Source organism: Cupressus sempervirens, chromosome 11 (genome assembly GCF_028749045.1).
Source record: "Cupressus sempervirens isolate cs-2001-9-10 chromosome 11, ASM2874904v1, whole genome shotgun sequence".
Classification (NCBI taxonomy): Eukaryota; Viridiplantae; Streptophyta; class Pinopsida; order Cupressales; family Cupressaceae; genus Cupressus; species Cupressus sempervirens.
This window is the reverse complement of record NC_143128.1, coordinates 354330526-354350015: the sequence shown is the minus strand read 5'-3', so window position 1 is coordinate 354350015 and position 19490 is coordinate 354330526. Positions and strand designations below refer to the sequence as shown.

The 19490-nt window shown below is 36.9% G+C and overlaps 1 protein-coding gene across 2 annotated transcripts in view; it reads right to left on the bottom strand.

Moving 5' to 3' along the window:
- The window catches only part of CTF7 (protein), a 75066-nt gene that overhangs the window by 34501 nt on the left and 21075 nt on the right, over positions 1-19490 (bottom strand). For both annotated transcript variants that reach the window (XM_089809794.1, XM_089809795.1), the window contains exon 3: positions 16564-16903. In XM_089809794.1, the coding sequence (XP_089665920.1) occupies positions 16564-16903 (340 nt within the window). The remainder of the gene's footprint in view (positions 1-16563; positions 16904-19490) is intronic.

Sequence of the window (19490 nt, the reverse complement as noted above, 5' to 3'; positions counted from 1 at the left end):
CCTTCTGTTTCCATCTCCTCACCTTCCTCCTCATCATTCTTAGAGGATGTCTCCCTTCCATTCCCCTTCCAGGGTTCAAGGGCTTTTTATCCTTCCTTTGTTTCTTAGCAGTGATAGTCTTCCCAGGCATGTACAAGACCTCCATATCTATGTTTGTGTCATCCTCACTAGAGCTGGGATCATCTTCAAAGTCAGCTGGGTTGTCCTTTTTCACCCTTTTATGAAGTTGATCTCTGGAGGTTTTCTTCTTGGCATTTTTCTTCTTACTCTTGCTCGGTTAAGAGCCCTCATTAGAGTCAAGACCATCACTACCCTCCTCTTCCAAGGAATCATCATAGTCATCAGAATCATCCCCATCACCCTCTATAGTCTTGATTTCAATGAATTTTCCTACATTGTTAACTTCAATGTCCTCATAAATTAGAAGCATGAGGCCATCATGAAGGGGGGGATTGGTAATACTCTGATCTCTAACCCCATTGATGATATTATTCCTCGAAGAATACAAATGAAAAGCAATAGAAATCTTAACATTATGCCTAAAGTGATAAAGCATAACAAAATGATACATATAAACCCTAGAAAATCTGTCATCAACGATAATGTAAGAAACAATCCTCCAAAATTTCTTCAAAGACTTGGGCTGAAAGTAGGTAATACCTTTTTTCTTCACCAGTTTCTTCTTCTCCTTGGGCGTCTTCAAGAAGGTGTCCACTGTAGAGTCAGAGGTCTTCCTATCTCTATAAAACTTCTTACCAACAATAGGGATTCCCGTGACCTTGAAGATATACTCCTCAGTGATGGAATACTTCCTGCAATTCACAGTCAAGCAGCCCTCATTCCAATTCTGCAAAAACAATTGGGTAATTTGGGGATTGCCCCCATGCAACTTCTCAAGGAAGGTAGGAATACCCTCTTTGCTCAACACTTCCCAAATTCACATTCTCTTCCTCCATTTATCACATCTAGCAGGCTCTCGATGCCTTCTTTGGCCTCCCATTCTCTTCGTTGTGTGTGCAGAGCAAAAGCAAGAGATGAAGGGAAATCCAGCAAATAACAAAAAGACCCTGAATCCATGTGAGAAAAAGGCATAGTTATAGCGAGTACCACCGCCACCTCTACCACTCCTCGTAATCAAAAACGAATCCAACTTAGCGTACATCACTTTTTTTAATGATGACCCCTTTAACCCCAACCATCACATCATGATTGATTCTCGAAATGACTGGATCAGGAAGGTTTTCATTCCAAATTTGCAAACTTTGACACGTAACAACCAGGTTGGCCATGGCATCAGCAACCACGTTGGCTTCACGGTAAGTATGACATAATATTTAATCAATGTTACTACTTATAATATAGTTTGATTATTAATCTAAATATTACAAAATATTTAATTCTCATATTGCATATTAACATATTATTCAATGAATAAAGTAAATTTAATATTATTAATATTTCATTATTATTTTATTTATTTAATATTTAATTATATGGATTTTGTTTTGACAAGGATATCACACTCCTCCCCTCTCAGATTTTGCTTGTCCTCAAGCAAAAACCATTTATACATGACTTTTTGTAGAACCGTCATATTAAGAATGTAATTGGATGCAAGATTATATTAATATACATCATAATACATGAAAACACAAAGCATACACAAAGTAGACGTATGGATGCATGAAAACATGAAGCAAACACATGAAAACACGAAACAAACACATGAATGCATGAAAACACGAAGAAGACACGATGTAGACACATAACACATGCATTCTTGATTAATGCCTTGTAGTTCACTAAAGTCAAGACGATGATTTACAAAATTTACTTCTTCAACAGAATCCTACAGCTGCAAGGGATCATTAGTACATGTGTATATATAAGTTTCAAAGAAAATGCAAGTCAAGATAATTAATTCCAAGTCAATCCCCATACTTCCACACAAGTTAGCTAGGGGGGATGCTTATTTTGTTTTACACTTATTATCATTCTTTAGTCGAGAAGAACACATAGGATGTAAATAAATTGCTTAGGCACCAAACTCAACGGTCTTCCTCAAGATTTTATGGATCCAAGCCCACAATCCCATCTTGGAATGACCTCAAGGCAACTTGATCCCATCTTGGTCAAACCTCAAGGCAACTATAGGGACGCTGATCCTACGCAAGTCAGAATAACTGATTGGTTGGACTAGCCTGAATACACCTTTGTTCTCTCTCATGCTCATGAGGCTACCTTTATAGGTTAGTAATAAACTATATGTGAATTAAAAAGGTCATGTTATTCTGATTATAACTCTTTGGTCTAGAAGGATTGGTGAGATACAATAGGTCGCTTTAACAACAAACTCAACGGTCTCCCTGAAGGTTTCTATGGATCCACGCCCTAAATCCCATCTTGGAGTAACCTCAAGGCAACTTGATCCCATCTTTGTTAATCCTCAAAACATCTTACAGGGACGTTGGTCCTTACCCATCTCGGAATGATCTGTTGGCTGGATTTATATAGGCTTTTCCCATATTGTATAACTATCTATCCCTTCTAGCCTAGATTTTATAATGGGACTGTGTATGGATATTATTTAAATAAATTGATAAATAACATGCTTACCTCAAGATGCATGTCTTAACAGAATCTTTCCTTCTGTGTTGGTGGTGTGTTTTTATTTATTACTTCTTTTTCTTCTTGGAATACATTCCATATCAAATAACTTAATGTTACATAAGGGCAACCACTTATTACTGCATGTTCTGATTTCCCCTCTTGATTAGGGAACCATTTCATTTTCGGAACTTCTAGTGACAGGCTCTACTCTTATGTATACAGAAATAGAGTTGCACAGAGTGCTGCCTGTGTTTCTTTAGTTGATGATATTGCTTGTGTGAGTAGTTTATTTGTATGCAGTATGCAGACCCGAAATTGTCTATAATTCGATATTGGAAGTAGTCAACTCCTCTTTTATTGCTTCTTGTTCTATACATCAGAAAGGTAATCGACTATTTTGACTCTCATATGACTTGAATGTCTTCTCTAATCGCTGGGTCTGATATTATGTTAATAATCTTCTCTTGTGACCATTTAGGTGTGAAATAAAATTCTCTCTCTATAGTAATTTGTTGACCGCATGTATTAACTGATAAATTACTGGCTATTGTAATTTCTCTTTTCCTCCAATGTGTTGCCTTTTTCTTATCTGTGGTAAGATAACTTGCTTAGTGCTGTATTAATATAATAATCTGTTTCCGCTATTATCGGCTGGGTATGTCTTAGCAGATAGTACTGTAAATGTTGTTATTATTTTTCTTCAATTTGATGTTTGAGTTCTGAGTATTCCCATGGCTGAGAGAAGTGTAATGATCTGGTTGAATGACTCTGGATGACAACTCCTATTTTCTGTCTTAGTTACGAATCTTAGTTTGGCAATAGAGGAGCTATGTTGTATTTTATGATTACTTGATTATCTTCCCAACCTTCCACAACCGTGTTTCTTCCAATCATAACTGACATTCCTATAAAATCTGAGAATTGCATGGCAATTCCGAACACAGAAGACCATAGTGAAGTTTTCTTTGGACCGACCAAATATCGGAGTATTCCCGTTTGGATAGTACTGCAGATGAATCTTTTTCTGATTGATTAATGTGTAAAATAAATATGATTTCCTCAAGCAGATCCTTCAAGCAATATCTCTAATTATAGTCAACTTCAAATTTCTAGTGATAAGTAGGACATAATTTCCATAGCAAGTCAAATTGTGATATTGCTATCAAGATTTAACTATGTAGTTTTTGAGTCGAACTCATTGACCCATATTTCATGAGTAGTGATTCAACATGAATCCATCTCTCATGAGAATAAATGGAACACTTAGCACTCATTGGATCTAGGTGATGCTCACAGAGGTGAAGCACCGAGACTTCCCGAAAGGTCACCAATCCCAGTACCACTCCAACTTGAGCACGCTTAACTACGGAGTTCCCTCCATGGTTAAACCCACTCTACTTGCAACCCCATTTGCAAAACCTTCGCCAAATGTTGTGCCTTATGAATCATTCATTAGAAAGCCCCTTAAGCTCATCAATTGATAAGTAGGAGATAATTTTCACAGCAATTCAAATTGTGATATTGCTATCAAGATTTAACTATGCAGTTTTTGAGCCAAACTCATTGACCCATATTTCATGAGTAGTGATTCAATTGAATCCATCCCTCATGAGAATAAATGGAACACTTAGTACTCATTGGATCTAGGTGATGCTCAAAGAGGTGGAGCACCAAGACTTCTCGGGAGGTCACCAATCCCAGTACTACACCAGCTTGAGCGTGCTTAACTACGGAGTTCCCTCCATGGTTAAACCCACTCTGCTTGCAACCTCATTTGCAAAACCTTCACCAAGTGTTGTGCCTTATGAACCATTCATTAGAAAGCCCCTTAAGCTCATCAATTGATAAGTAGGAGATAATTTCCACAACAAGACAAATTGTGATATTGCTATTAAGATTTAACTATGTAGTTTTTGAGTCAAACTCATTGACCCATATTTCATGAGTAGTGATTCAACCTGAATCCATCTCTCATGAGAATAAATGGAACACTTAGTACTCATTGGATCAAGGTGATGCTCACAGAGGTGAAGCACCGGAACTTCCTGGGAGGTCACCCATCCCAGTACTACTCCAGCTTGAGCGCGCTTAACTACGGAGTTCCCTCCATGGTTAAACCCACTCTGCTTGCAATCCTAATTGCAAAACCTTCACCAAGTGCCGTCCCTTATGAACCATTCATTAGAAAGCCCCTTAAGCTCATCAATTGATAAGTAGGAGATAATTTCCGCAGCAAGTCAACTTGTGATATTGCTATCAGGATTTAATTTTGTGATTTTTGAGTTAAACTCATTGACCCATATTTTATGAGTAGTGATTCAACATGAATCCATCTCTCATGAGAATAAATGGAACAATTTGCACTCATTGGATCTAAATGATGCTCACAGAGGTGAAGCATCGACATATTCAATCCTTCCTGTAGGTTACAGATTTCCCAACATACAATATTACCATATACTACTAATTAATCAGTTTTGGGATGATTGATGTATTCGCCAAATATTCAATATGGCTGAGAAGAGTTTTCTAATTGCGCCTCTATTGATTTACATCCAATGTTTGTCTCTAGCAAATCGATGATTCAATAGCTTGCACCGGTATATATATAGTTTGAATTCTCCCTAAGCTATTATATTACTGAATATGTTGGTCAATACATTTTTGTTTCTGTTCATTCCTTGTGTTCATCCTAGTTCTTATAATAATAATAATAAATATTGCTGAGACTTATTTTGAGTCTCAACATCTTCCTTTTGATGACCTCAGGATGATCTCAACCTAAATCTAGGAAATGATTTGTTTACTTTTTCTTTTTCTCCATTTTCAATGCTCTGTGTCATTTGCCTTTTGAACATTCCACATGGTGACAAGATTTAAGCTCTGATACTAATTGTAATGTCCCTTGCTAAGACATTAAATTCTTTATTATAGGATTTTCCTTCTAGGCTTTTACTGACCAAAAACTTATATTTCTACTCTAAGTCACAGGGTTCGCCAAGTTTTCAGATTTAGGTTCGAAATTCAGCAAACCCATAAAAGAAAAATTTAAAATTCGTAAATATTCCCTCCAAATCCATCTACAACTCATCAATGTTCTTGGACTTCTGAAATTGTGGACTTCTGTTGTCTCTACAATCCTGACTCCTGCCCGTCGTTTCTATGACTTTTGCAACTCCCGTTATTATTTCTATGTTTGCACTCCCGACTCCCTCCGTCATTTATGTGTTTTGATAAGAGGCATGTTCGTTAGTGTGCAACTCCTTGTTGATGCTCAGATCTTGTCCCGTTGATGCCACCAAGTTATAAACAAGATTTTTATTGTGTTTTTAAAGTTGAGCATTTTATGTTTTAGTTTGAATATAATTTATTTTGATTTATGTTAGTATAATTTGTTATATATATTTACAATATTAAATTTTAATAAAATTAAAACATTCTCATTTATGTCATTGGATCTTATTAATTTACGTTTACTATTATTCAATTAATTTTATAATTAAAATATTAATAATTTATTTCCTTATCGCTATTAAAGTATTAGAATTTTTTTTTTTATAATGAAACTCAAACATATAATAATAAATAACATATACTCTCTTTTTTTTTAAATTACATAAGGCGAATTTAATGTCAATTTTTTTCGTTTTTTTTACTCCTCGAACTTCATAGTTGTTGAACTCAACTCAAACCCGAACCTTGTGACTTAGTTTCTACTTAACTGATAGATGCTTCTCAAAGTTTCTTTATTCAATATATATACATACTTCTTTCGTTGTAAGAGTCATGCCTTTACATAAATAATAATTATTTTATAATAAAATATATTATATTTGACAATATAATTATATTAATAATTCTATAATGATAACATATATTATATTAGTAATATAGATGATATCAAATATATTAATGTCAATATTACTACTTATAATATATTTATTTTATATATTTTGATTATTAGTCTAGATTCTAAACATTATAATTTTATTTTTTTTCTCATATTTCATGTTAATATATTATGCAATGAATATAGTAAATTTAACATTATTAATATTTCATTATTATTTTATTTATTTATTGTTTAGTTAAATGAATTTTATTTTGACAGGGACATCACATACCTCCTAGTTTAGAGAGGTGTGTCTCAAGATTCTACATGATCATGTAGTGCTAGTCAGCAAAGCATCAAACATACCTAACCCATTAAATGTATTGGATGTGTGATAACGAACTGAGGCTCACATAATCCTTGTTTTAGTCATTTACTACTTCTTAGTGTATGACTAGGAGTTTTATGCCCTCATTCAAGCATTAGTGATGGCATTATCTATTGCCATGGAATTTGTTCCTTGCACCAACCATTAGGCTATGAGACACAAAAAAACCAAGTAAAGATGAACCAAAGACATATGAAGTGGGTAGAATAATTACACAGTTCTTCCTTTGTTTTGAAATAGAGAGCTGGTAAGGCAAATTAGGTTACATATATCTTAAGGAGAATGCAAATGTTTTTGTCAATGGCAATAGTTACAATAGTGAGCATGGAATGCTTAAAGGATTTGTGTGCAGAAAATCTAAATTTCACAAGTGCCTGAAGTGTGTCTAATGCCATGAACTACACATAAGTGGGGCACTTGTTATTATGACAAGAGTTATGTATCTCACAAAGTTCAATGGAGGAAAGCTCATCAGAAAGTTGCATACCAGCCAACTAGGAAGCCACAACAGAGTTGATAAGACACGGGGCATGTTGGAGGAGAGGCACCACTAACCTCATTTGTACAAAGATATTTTTAAGTTTGGGGAGAAATGTTGGAGATGTTGAGTTTCTGTAGGAGTGATGCAAAACAAAAGATTGTAAAACCTTTCCTACACTAATAAGACCATGTGAGGACTTGCCCATGGACTTTGTCCTTGGATTACTATTAATGCAAAGTGGTAACAGCTCAATTTTTGTGTTCATCAACAAGTTTTCAAAGATGGTGTGTTTTGTTCTACTTAAGTAACCAAGTGATGCGTAAAAGGTGACAAATTTGTTTTTTAATGAGATGGTGTAAATGCATTGATTGCTGTAGAGTATTACCTTGGATAGAGACATGAAGCTCCTCATCATTCCTAGAAAATGATATGGAAGAATATAAGTACACCATTGAACTATAATTCAATGTGTTTCTGTAAAAACTCTATGTATGCTCTGATAGAATTATCGGTGCCAATGAACAATGTTTCTATGTTTCTCTAATTTCTTCCAGAACATAATCCTTTGCACTTGCCCACTGAAAGGAGAACCCTGAATATAAACTAGAGGCAGCTCCTTAACACAACACTCCCCATTCTTGATGCAGAAGCATCCTGGGTTGCACTGCTATCCTGCATATTTTCAGTTTTTACCTTGCTATTGAAACTGTGTTTTGCTGAAACTGTGTTTTTTTTGGGTGCCTGTTGCAGACCGTGTAACTAATTTGCATAATGAATGAGAGGCTGCGCAATTCAAGGATTGAAGAGGCCTAGAGTACTATCTATGGTCCAAGGCGCAAGTTCTAAGTCCTCATAAGTTGGGAGATATGGCAATTCTCCCAGCGTATCGATTTCTGGCAGTTTTGCGCAACAATTTTTTGTGTGACTTTCGGGATGGATGCACACTTTTCCTTGGGGAATCAGCCTTTATGCATTTAAGGGGTTGTAGAGGACCTAAAGTAATACCTATGGTTCGAAGCACCAGTTCTAATTCAATCGGAGCTAGGAGATATCGCGATTTTGCTCGAACATTGATTTATAGACATTTAATTGTTGTTGCAAGCCGACTTATGGCTCTTCAAGTATTTAATTTTGGTTTTTAGCATTATGGGCCGACTTGTGGCTTAGATTAGTATAAGTAGGGGTCTTGGGTAGAGTCTTAATGACAATTGAGGGTAGATAATTGATGGAAATCCGTACTTGAAGCTGGATCTTGGATTTGAATGTATTTGTATCTGGCTGTAACCCAAAAGGCCTTGCAACTGGGCATGTATGATGATATTTTTATGAATCAATAAAGAATATTGTTCTCTCTCTATGGTGTTGTTCTCTTTTGTGTTTACTTCCGTTGTGTTAACTCTCGCATGGTGGTTTGGATAGCTGAGTGTGCCAATTGGCCTTAGTTACTCCCAACCTACCCTGCGTCAATTCTCATCTTCAATGCAAGCCAAGACTCAAATGCATCAGTTTGCTACGATTGGTATTGCTCCTAATGCAGGTCGCAAGCAGAATATTAGTAGCATCCAGCCTTAATGGAGATCGCAAACCACACAAGTTGGCCGCAAGTCAAATCCAGAGTGCCAGGTGTGCGGTAAATACTTTCCCAACCCCAATTTCCTATTCAGCAATCCACCAACTTGTAGATATGGTGCCCAAATTGATATCAATCCCACATGCAGCTCTAGTATTGAAATGGCAGTCACATATATGCCCCCAATCGAATCTTAATTCAATTGCTAAGTCTATAACAAGAATTCAGTCAACTTCCTTCAATATATCAATCTCCGTAGCCATAGTGATTATAGTTGGAGAATTTGAAAATTGTTTACTTCAGCACAATTGCCAATGAAAATCGTAGACTTTCTTCAAACCCTCAGCCAAATAATTTGAGCAAAGAAAATATAATATTCAAAATGATCTCCCTTTCTCCAAAAAGCCATATTTATAATACAAATTTGAGTCATTTAGTTGCACGCACACACCTTTCACTTAAAAGCAACTTTTATAATATAAAGTCTTAACACTTATATTATAAAACACAATGATAATTAAGTGTGCATTAAATAGTCATTAAAACCAACATTCCTCCCAATAAATATGACTATCGAAATTTCATTGAGAGATCAAATAACAAAGTCAGAGTATCACCTTGCCTGAACTGCTCACCAAAAATAGTAACTGACCATGAGTGACTTACTAAAAATAGTAAGTCCAAAAATAGCAATATCTCAACAAAGACCCCCAGATCCAAATGTCAGCTCACAAGGGTTGCAATGATGAGCTGACAAAACCATACTTCAAAAACCTACTAAATCAGGGACATTAAAATCCTCCCTCCCCAAGATTGCTTATCCCCAAGCAATCGCAATCCGAGGTGCTGTAGAATATCCTCAAGCTCCTAGGTAGCATCCTCATCTGGTAGATTTTGCCACTTAACGAAAAACTTACGGATGGTCCTCTGTGCAACTGCCCCTCTCTAGTATTAAGGATCGCCCCCAAAATCAACTCCAATCTCCCTTCATCATCCAATGGAGGTAATACAGGAGATGGTACCACATGACGACCCAAAGCCCCTTTGAGGTGTGAAACATGAAATACATTATGAACCTTGCTATCATCAGGCAGATACAACTCATAAGCCACTCAACTGCTTTTGTTGATTCTATGCTCTTTGTATGTTATCTCTCAATGACCTTACTACGTCCTGGCTATCCTGCAACAAATCTCCCGCACTTGGCACTCTACTATCACCACAAAACAAATTCATAAAACTAGGTGGATCATACCCGTATAAAGCCCTGAAGGGCGACATCTACGTAGTCATGTGATGAGTGGAATTTTATCAATACTCACATAAGTGAATCCACTTCACCCAAGCCTTCCGCTAAGAAGAAACATAATTCTGCAAATATCCCTCAACCCATTTGTTCACCATTTTCGTCTGACCATCAGTCTGTTAGTGGTAGCTAGTGCTAGGGGTCAACTCAATCCCACACGATCTAAAAATCTCCTGCCAAAAATGACTCATAAATCTGTCGTCACAGTCACTCACAATGGTTTTGGGTAAACCATGCAACCTGGAAATTTCTTTGAAAAATAACTCAACTAAATGCATAGCTAAATAGGCAGTGGTAATACGAAAGAAATGAGCATATTTCATGAGTCTGTCTACCACTATATATATACAATCTTGTCCTTGAGCTTTAGGCAAGCCCACAATGAAATCCATGGAAATCCCCTCCCACTTCCTCTCAGGAATAGGAAGTGCCTGGTAATAAACTAGCAGGATATGCGTGTTCATGTTTATTCTGCTGACAAACCAAATACTCTCGAACATAGCGATAAACATCACACTTTAACCCCTTCCATGTGAATCTTTTTCGGACCTGTTTATAAGTCTTGAAAAACCTCAAGTGACCGGCCATAAGTGAATCATGGAATGTTCGCAGGATAATCCTACACACATCTGACTCTAGAATCAAATATATCCTTCCCTTGTAGATAATTAATTCTCCTGAAAGCGAATATCTAAATGCTACCATCCACAATACCTAAAGCCCACTGATCCCTGGCATATTCAGCTATAATTAAATGTCTCAAATCCTCTGAAATATCAGAAACTATACAGAGATGAGGTCTCCTCGAAAGAACATCAACAACAACATTTTGAGTCCCCTTGATATAAGAGATATCAAAATCGTAAGACTGTAGTTTGCCGATCCACTTCTGTTGCCTCTCATTTAAATCCCTCCACCCTAGGAAATGTCTCAAGCTATTATGATCAATCTTAATACAAAACTTGTTGCCCACTAAATACTGCCTTAACTTGGCCAAAGCATGCATGATGGCCAACATCTCCTTATCATAAACACTGAAAGATCTCTCAGGACCCCGCAGTTTCCTGCTCTCAAAAACTATGGGATGTCGATTCTGGGATAAAATTGCACTAATACCCTCTCTGGAAGCATCACAATGCAAATCAAAGGGCCTAAAAAAATCAAGTAAAGCCAACACAAGACATGAACTCATGATAGTCTTAAACTTCTCAAAACACTCATGTGCCTAGGCCGACCATTGTAAAGCACCCTTACGGGTCAAATCTATGAGGGGAGAGGCATGTCGTGAAAATCCTGCCACAAACCTACAGTACATGCCACAAAGACCAATAAACCTTCTTAATTGTGTTAGGGTCTCAAGTGTAGGCCACTCCACAATAGCACGGATCTTATCTAGATCCATGCGAACTCCATCAACACCAATAATATGCCCCAGATAAAGTAACTCTGTCATACCCAGAGCACACTTGGACTCCTTGGCATACAAAGAAGCCTGATCTAATATACCCAAGACTGTATCCAAATGAACAACATGATTATCCCACATCTTGTTTTAAATCAAAATATCATCAAAAAAAACTAGCACAAATCTACGGAGCTAACTGTGGAACACCCTATACATAGTAGACTAAAAAGTGGCAGGAGTTTTAGTTAGACCAAAGGGCATGACCAAAAACTCAAAATGTCCATAGTGACACCAAAATGTTGTCTTCTCTATATCCTATTCTCTAACCCGAATTTGATGATATCCAAATCTTAAGTCAATCTTTGAGATATACTTTGCCCCGTGCAACTCATCGATGAGCTCATCAATTCGTGGAATGGGATACCAGTTCTTAATAGTCTTCTTATTCAACATCCGGTAATCAATGCACATTCGAAGAGTGTCATCCTTCTTCTTCACCAAAACAATTGAAGAAGCAAAAGGGGACTTACTCGGCTTGATATGACCCATATTGAGAAGCTCCTGGATGGTCTTCTCAATCTCATCTTCGCGTCATTTCGGATGGTGATAAGGTGTAACCGCAATGGGCTTAGTGCCCTCCTCCAACTCTATGATATGCTCAATCCCACAATTCGATGGCCTACCAAGGGATAAATCATTAAACACTTTAGAGTGTTTAACTCTTAACTGTTGGATATTTGGATGATAATCTGTCTCCTCAACACTCTTCTAAGTAGGCATAACCCTGCACTCCACTACCCAATCAATAACATCCTTATAACGTACCAAATGTTGCATGCACCGAAGGGAAATCTTCTTAAGTTCATTATTACGGATTACTTTAAGAACCTGAGGCTACCTGTCTTTGATGAATCTCATCTCCATCCTCTCTATGCCCAAATAGATATCCTTAAGTGTGTGTAACCAAGCCATACCAAGAACTATATCTGTTCCCCCCATACCAACCACGTAAAAATCTACGGTGAAAGCATATGTATTAAGTCTCACATGAAGATTTGGAATCATCTTGTTACACTTCAAGGTGTAACCATCAGCTACCTGTACCCGTAGGCCCTAATGCTTTAACCCAACCTCTGAGTAGCTTAGCAAGACCCTCAATAAAAAGCATAACCCTCCTCCTCTCTGATGTCATATACCATCACCGACAACCTTTGGAACTCACTGATAAATGCCTCCAAACTAGTTGTCTGTCACAACTGAGCTAACTTCCTAAAATAAACCTCAGGGTCCTTGTCAAAATGCTCAATCAACCTGTCAACAAACTCCTAATATGATGTGATTTGATCATGATGGAGAGATACCAAACCATGGTACCACCAATCATGCGCAACTCCGTCGAGGTGTAAGACAACAAATCTGATGGCATCCTCCTCAATAATAGGACACAAAGTGAGGTAAGTGTCGAGCTTGTGGACCCAAGCGCTAGCAGTCACCGTACTGCTCCCATCGAAATGAGCTAATGTCATCTTACCAACCACATGTTATAGCTCAGTGTACCTAGGTCATTGTCTGTCAGTAGAAGGCCTTCCCCTAGAATGCTCACGTTTCTATGTTAGATATCTGTCAAAACTCAAATTATCCTTCAATGCCTAAGGAAGAGCATCCCACTCATGAAAATGAGTCAGAACATCGTCAACAAAGGGGGCGACATCAGAGGTGGTGCTAACTACATCTAACTCTCGTCTCAGAAAAGTGTCTTTGTGACCTGTCCTAAGCACCAATATAGGTTGTCTTGTCCACCCTATCATCCATCCTGACACGATCCTCGATCATGTGCCTATCATCAGCCCTAGGCCCCGCATCCACACGTGACCTATCGCAACCAACTGAAATATCTCGAACTCTCTCTCTACCCCAGTCCCAAGGCAAAGCTAACTACTGCAAAGTGTCAGACAACTGTTGTAGAACACCTATCATCTGTTGTTGCCCGGTTGCAATATTCGTAAAAGCCTGCAAAGTATCTCTATCAACCTCAGCATCTATGGCCCATAGACCAATGCCACCCGGACTACCCACCAAACCAAACTGAATTTCCAGCTCTCCTTTGGGAGGCGAATTATGTCCCCGTCGAGTATAGTGCATACCGGGCACAAATCTTCTTTCACCATCCATGCCTCAAAATGCGAAATCAAATAAAAATCAATCTCTAATCAAAATGAGTCCAATTCCTATAGGCTGGCAGGAAATTGCTCTGATACCATTATAAAAACTCTATGTATGCTCTAATAGAATTCTCGGTGCCAATGAACAATGTTTCTATGTCTATCTGATTTCTTCCATAGCATAATCCTTTGCGCTTGCCAGCTGAAAGGAGAACCCAGAATATAAACTAGAGGCGGCTCCTTAACATAGCACTCCCCATTCCAATCTTCGACGCAAGCCAAGACCCAAACGCATTAGTCTGCTACGATTGGTATTGCTCCTAATGCAGGTCACAAGCAGAATATTAATAACATCTAGCCTTAATGGAGATCGCAGACTACACAAGTTGGCCGCAGGTCAAATCCAAAGTGCCAAGTTTGCGGTAGATACTTGTCCAACCCCAATTTCTTGTTTAGCAATCCGCCAACTTGCAGATATGGCGCCCAAACTGATATCAATCCCACGCACAGCTCCAATATTGAAATGATAGTCACATATATGCCCCTAATCGAATCTTAATTAAATTGCTAAGTCTATAACAAGAATTCAGTCAACTTCCTTCAGTACATCAATCTCCGTAGCCACAGTGATTACAGTTGGCGAATTTGACAATTGTTTACTTCAGCACAATTGCCAATGAAAATCTCAAAATTTCTTCAAACCCTTAGCCAGACAATTTAAGCAAAGAAAATATAATATTCAAGATGATCTCCCTTTCTGCAAAAAGCCATATTTATAATACAAATTTGAGTCATTTAGCTTCACGCACACACCTTTCACTTAAATGAAACTTTTATAGTATAAAGTCTTAACACTTTATAATATAAAGTCTTAACACTTTATATTATAAAACACAATAATAATTAAGTGTACATTAAATAGTCATTAAACCCAACATTTCTCCCAATAAATATGACTTTATCAAAATTTCATTGAGAGATCAAATAACAAAGCCAGATTATCAACCCGCCTGAACTACTCCCCCAAAATAGTAATTGATCATGAGTGACTTACTAAAAATAGTAAGTCCAAAAATAGCAATATTTCAACAACCCTCAAATCCAAACGTCGGCTCACGAGGGTCGCGATGACGTGCTAACAAAACCATACTTTAGAAACCTGTTGAATCAGGGACATTATATTTGCCTACAAAAATATGGGTAAGTAGAGTTTCCAATCAAAGCCTTGTAACTTACTGAGATGTTATGGGACTCATTGTTGGCAGAAGAAGAATTCGCATACACCAACAAAGTGAATAGATCATCTAGGAAGACACTATTTCAATATCAGTATGGGAGATCATTGATGGGTGTTACAAACTTTTTGAATAGGGAAGGTGGAAGGCACCAAAGCGCAAATGCTAACAACTTTGCAAAACACATATAGAAGGTGCATGCAAAAGTCAAGAAGCAAATGGAAGTGAACAATGCTAAATATAAGGCACACACAAATGTGTGTAGAGAGAGAAGAATTACGTACAAGGGAAATTAGTGATAGTGCAGTTGAGGATAGAATGGTGCCTTAAGGGAATGCATTCTAAGCTGAAACCCAAGAAGAATGGCTTATACAAAGTTTCCTGCCAGTTTTCTGACAATGCATGTGAAATTGGTTTGCCAAAAGAATTGGGTATATCTGTAATCTTTTATGTGTCTAATATTTATTCTTTTCCTATGCAAAATGATACAATCGAAGAAGAAATACAACCATAGAACAACATACAGTGAAAAAGGTAGATATTAAACATGCAGCAAGATGAAATGATGCAGATCCTTGATTAGCATATTGGAAAGAAGACCTAGCAAAACAAGTACAAAGAATATTTCATTGATGGAAAGGGTAAAGTATTAAAAAAAAAAATTCTGATCATTGAAATTGAGTAGACTCTTACAGTCATCTTGGGCAGCTGAACCAATCATTATGTAATCCACTTTGTGAGCACCAAGCTCAGATACTTTCTGCCTACCGTGTTTGGTGCAAAAGCACACTTACAAGAAATTTGTATTTTTGAAATTTGATTACAACAATAAGCTCATATAGTCTTCCTGACCTACTTAAATCTACTTAACAAATGAAAGAGACATAATATAAAGAAGGTTAGAACATATAACCAACTAAAGGAGAAATTTCAAAACGATAAATATGATAGCTAAATTTGCCATATCAAACTTGAGCCTATGCCTAAGCATTGTAATTAAATATAAATAGTCCATATGCACAAATTGCAAAATGAAGCGGATCATTCTTTTCTTAATTGCATAGTTCAGTTCAATTGGAGAACTAGTAGAGCATTTCACCTAGAGATAATGTCTAAATTGCTTGTTTCACCACGGTCCATTAGACATGTATAGAAATGAATATACACTTAAGTAGTTTTAACATCAGACACTTTGTATTGCTCGATTTCCTTTATGTTATATAAGCAATTAGGGGATCATCTACATGCTAGATTTGAAAGTCGCACAATAAGGTGACATCAGACTCATTAAGCATTTCTGCGTCAAACTTACCCATCTGTTTTCTTGTACTAATTTCCAAGTATACAACCATTAAATTCTGGAAAATGGGAGACAGAAGATGGAGACAAAAGGCATCACTTCTCACACAAAGGTCAATGTATTTAAAAAGAAACAAAATTTGAGAATCACGGATAACACAGATGGTTCAGAAATTCATTTCAAAAAGGATACAGTTACAACAGTAAAGGTTTAAAGCTCTATATATCTTTCCATAGAATTCCAAAAGAAACAGACTAGCAAAAACACTGCTTACCTTTAACTGAACTCCCTGAAGATGTTTTCTATGAAAGGACTTGTGAACCTTTTCATCCTCTTCATCTCCCCGGGAATATTTAAGTCCACAAACAGTACAAGTGGAGAGAAAGAAATCAGGCTGACCCAACTCCAGAAAGTATTGCCCAGATACTCTTTTCTGGCCTGGTTTCTTCTCTAGATAAACTTCCTTCCTTGGAGTCTCCAAAACAACTGTAGGTCTAGAATGTGCAGCAGCCAAGGTCAACTCTATAGACTCTTGATTGTGTGCATCCTTGACAGGATCTTTAGCAGAAGTGTCCTTGGATAAAATGCTTGTCTCAAAATCAGTTTCATCCTCCCTGCAGATACAAAACCGTTATTATAGATTGATTTCAAAAGAAGTTGACAAAAAATTAGAATTAAGAATTCCCATTGTCTAATGATAACTAGTTTCAACAATTTTAGCATTATTCTTCATGATTGAAAACATGAGTTTAATAGTTTTATCCATTTTTTCAGATTTGACTTCTAGATTTTGAAAGAGCTTTCTAAAATATCTTGCATTCCCTTTCAATTATCCTTTAAATGCAATTTTCTAGGTATTCTGAATTAAGAATGAGACACTAAATGGAGTTGGGTAAACATCAAAGTCAGGGCTCATTATGGATCTTTCAGAAGCTCCAAAAATTCTTGGAACCTATGTAAAACAAATTGTTGAACAAGGATGAACTCAACTATTTACCTATGATGGAATGGCCTTGCTGATCTCTCAACCGAGGATAGTATACCATCAACTATCCTCCATCAAAGTTATGAACAGGGACACATACAACTGTTCTAGCAAGAGTGATCTCACTATTATTTTCACATAAACAGGGACACACCTAATTGTTCAACTTTAAAAGTTGTAAATAGGAATAAACACAACCATCCACAACACATTGTCACTAGGAAGACACACAACTAGCCACCTGTAATCAATCAGAGTAGGCCTTACTTATTTGTATTGTATTTTGTGAATAGGGACAAAGACAAAGAATAATCTATTCACAAGTGTGGCATGGACCTCATTTGGACATATATGATGGTCATTCAACCTCAATCATAACAAAAAACCTTCTTCTCTCTTGTGTGGCAGAAGCATGCATGTAGTGTCCCCCCTTAGGACCTTTCTTAATTTATCCTACATTTCCCAATTAGGGTTTGTCTTGTAATGTCCCTTGATAGGAACAGTCATTCATTCCATTAGACTTAAGTTATCTATTCAAATTATTATCATTCATGCTTACTTTAGTACTATTCCAGCTCAATGACGGAAGGATTCAGTGTTATCCAAGCTGCCTAGATACCAACTTGCAACAAGTTCCCTCAAAGTTTACAAATCCAAGCCCTTAAGCCTTTCTTAGGACTTTGCCCACAAGGCACTTGAGGTCGTTGATCCCTCCCCTATCTTGGGATAAAGATTTTGTTACCATAAATGCTGATGATACGAGTTTGGGGGAGTATCCTAAGCATTGAAGAGTATTGACATTTTGTATTCATGAGTGTGTTTGTCATTGATGTCAACATAGAATGGTTAATGTAAAGACTAGTTGAGTAGCAGACAGAGATCTTAATGGTACAGACAATGGTTTGATTCTCTGGTGATGTGCAATTATGGACATGTTCGGCACTGTGTCCTGACGACTTGGACAAGTGTGCAAAGTCTAAGTCAAAGACGTACAGAAGTACTTAATTTACAAAGAGCAGTTCAGAGACAAAGTATTGGAAATGCAGTTCTTGATGTTTGTTCACTATCTTACATCTGAGAAGTAATGAGAAATTGCATAGTAAGGCAGTGACAGCGAACAGTCTGTTGGTGAAGTCAGCAAGTGCGCAAGCCCTACTATCGCACGTGTGAAGTTTTGTATAGACTGTGAACCAACAGTGCTATTGTAATTGTAATTAATTAATTATCTTATTATAATTAATTGGGAAAGCCTCAAGGCTGACTAAAGGAATTATTATGAAGATATGGTATACAGGAAAGATGTTTTCCTTGTTCGTGATGGGAGTATGACTGTGGTGATCATTGTATGAAGTCTGAAGTGCTAAAAGGACAAGAGTGCTTACTGAATGTGAGTAAGCGATCCAAGGGATTTTTGGATGTGCATTATGTGATCTAGTTACAAGATCAGAAGGAGCAGAGGTCCAGTTGACAAGACAGAAGAAGAGGAAGGAAGTACATCTCACTTCTATTATTCTGCAAGGAATAATACAAAGATTATTTTGGTAGTGGGTTCATTGGTCTTGCCCTTGAAGCTTCTTGTGAGGTTTTCACACCATCGGTTTTCACACCATCGCCCCAAAATTTTTGGGGACCCCCTTTTTCGGGCAAGCCTTGGCAATTTTCACGGATTTTTGGAACTTTTTTGGTCACCTTAGCGATTTTTTTTTGCAGTTTTCCAAAAAAATTCAATTTGAAAATTTTACACCTTGGATGCCTTCGGGCTAAGAGGGATGTGGTTGGATTTATTTTTCACTCGATGCGGAACTTGATTTTCCAGAGCATGTAATTTTATCCTTAGGCCAAACAAATTTCAAAAACAACATTTTTTTTTCAATAGTTAAAACAGTATTTGGCAAGATAAATTTGCAAAATTTTGGACTCAGACAGATTTTGGAAATTTGATATAATTGTATAGACTTGAACATTTTCAAAATGAAATTTTTTTAGATTTAATTGTTTTGGAAAAATCTTGAATTTTTCGGTGAAAAAGAAAAAAATTTATAGCAAAATTGAAATTGGAAAATCAATTTTGAATGCCAAAGAAATGATTTATTTTGGTTAAAAATTAAAATTGCGTTGCAAAATTGAAAGTGGATTAAATTGCAAAATCTCATTAAATTGGTTGGGATATTGCTTAGGAGATTTTAAAATGTTTAAAAGAATTTGATAAATTAAAA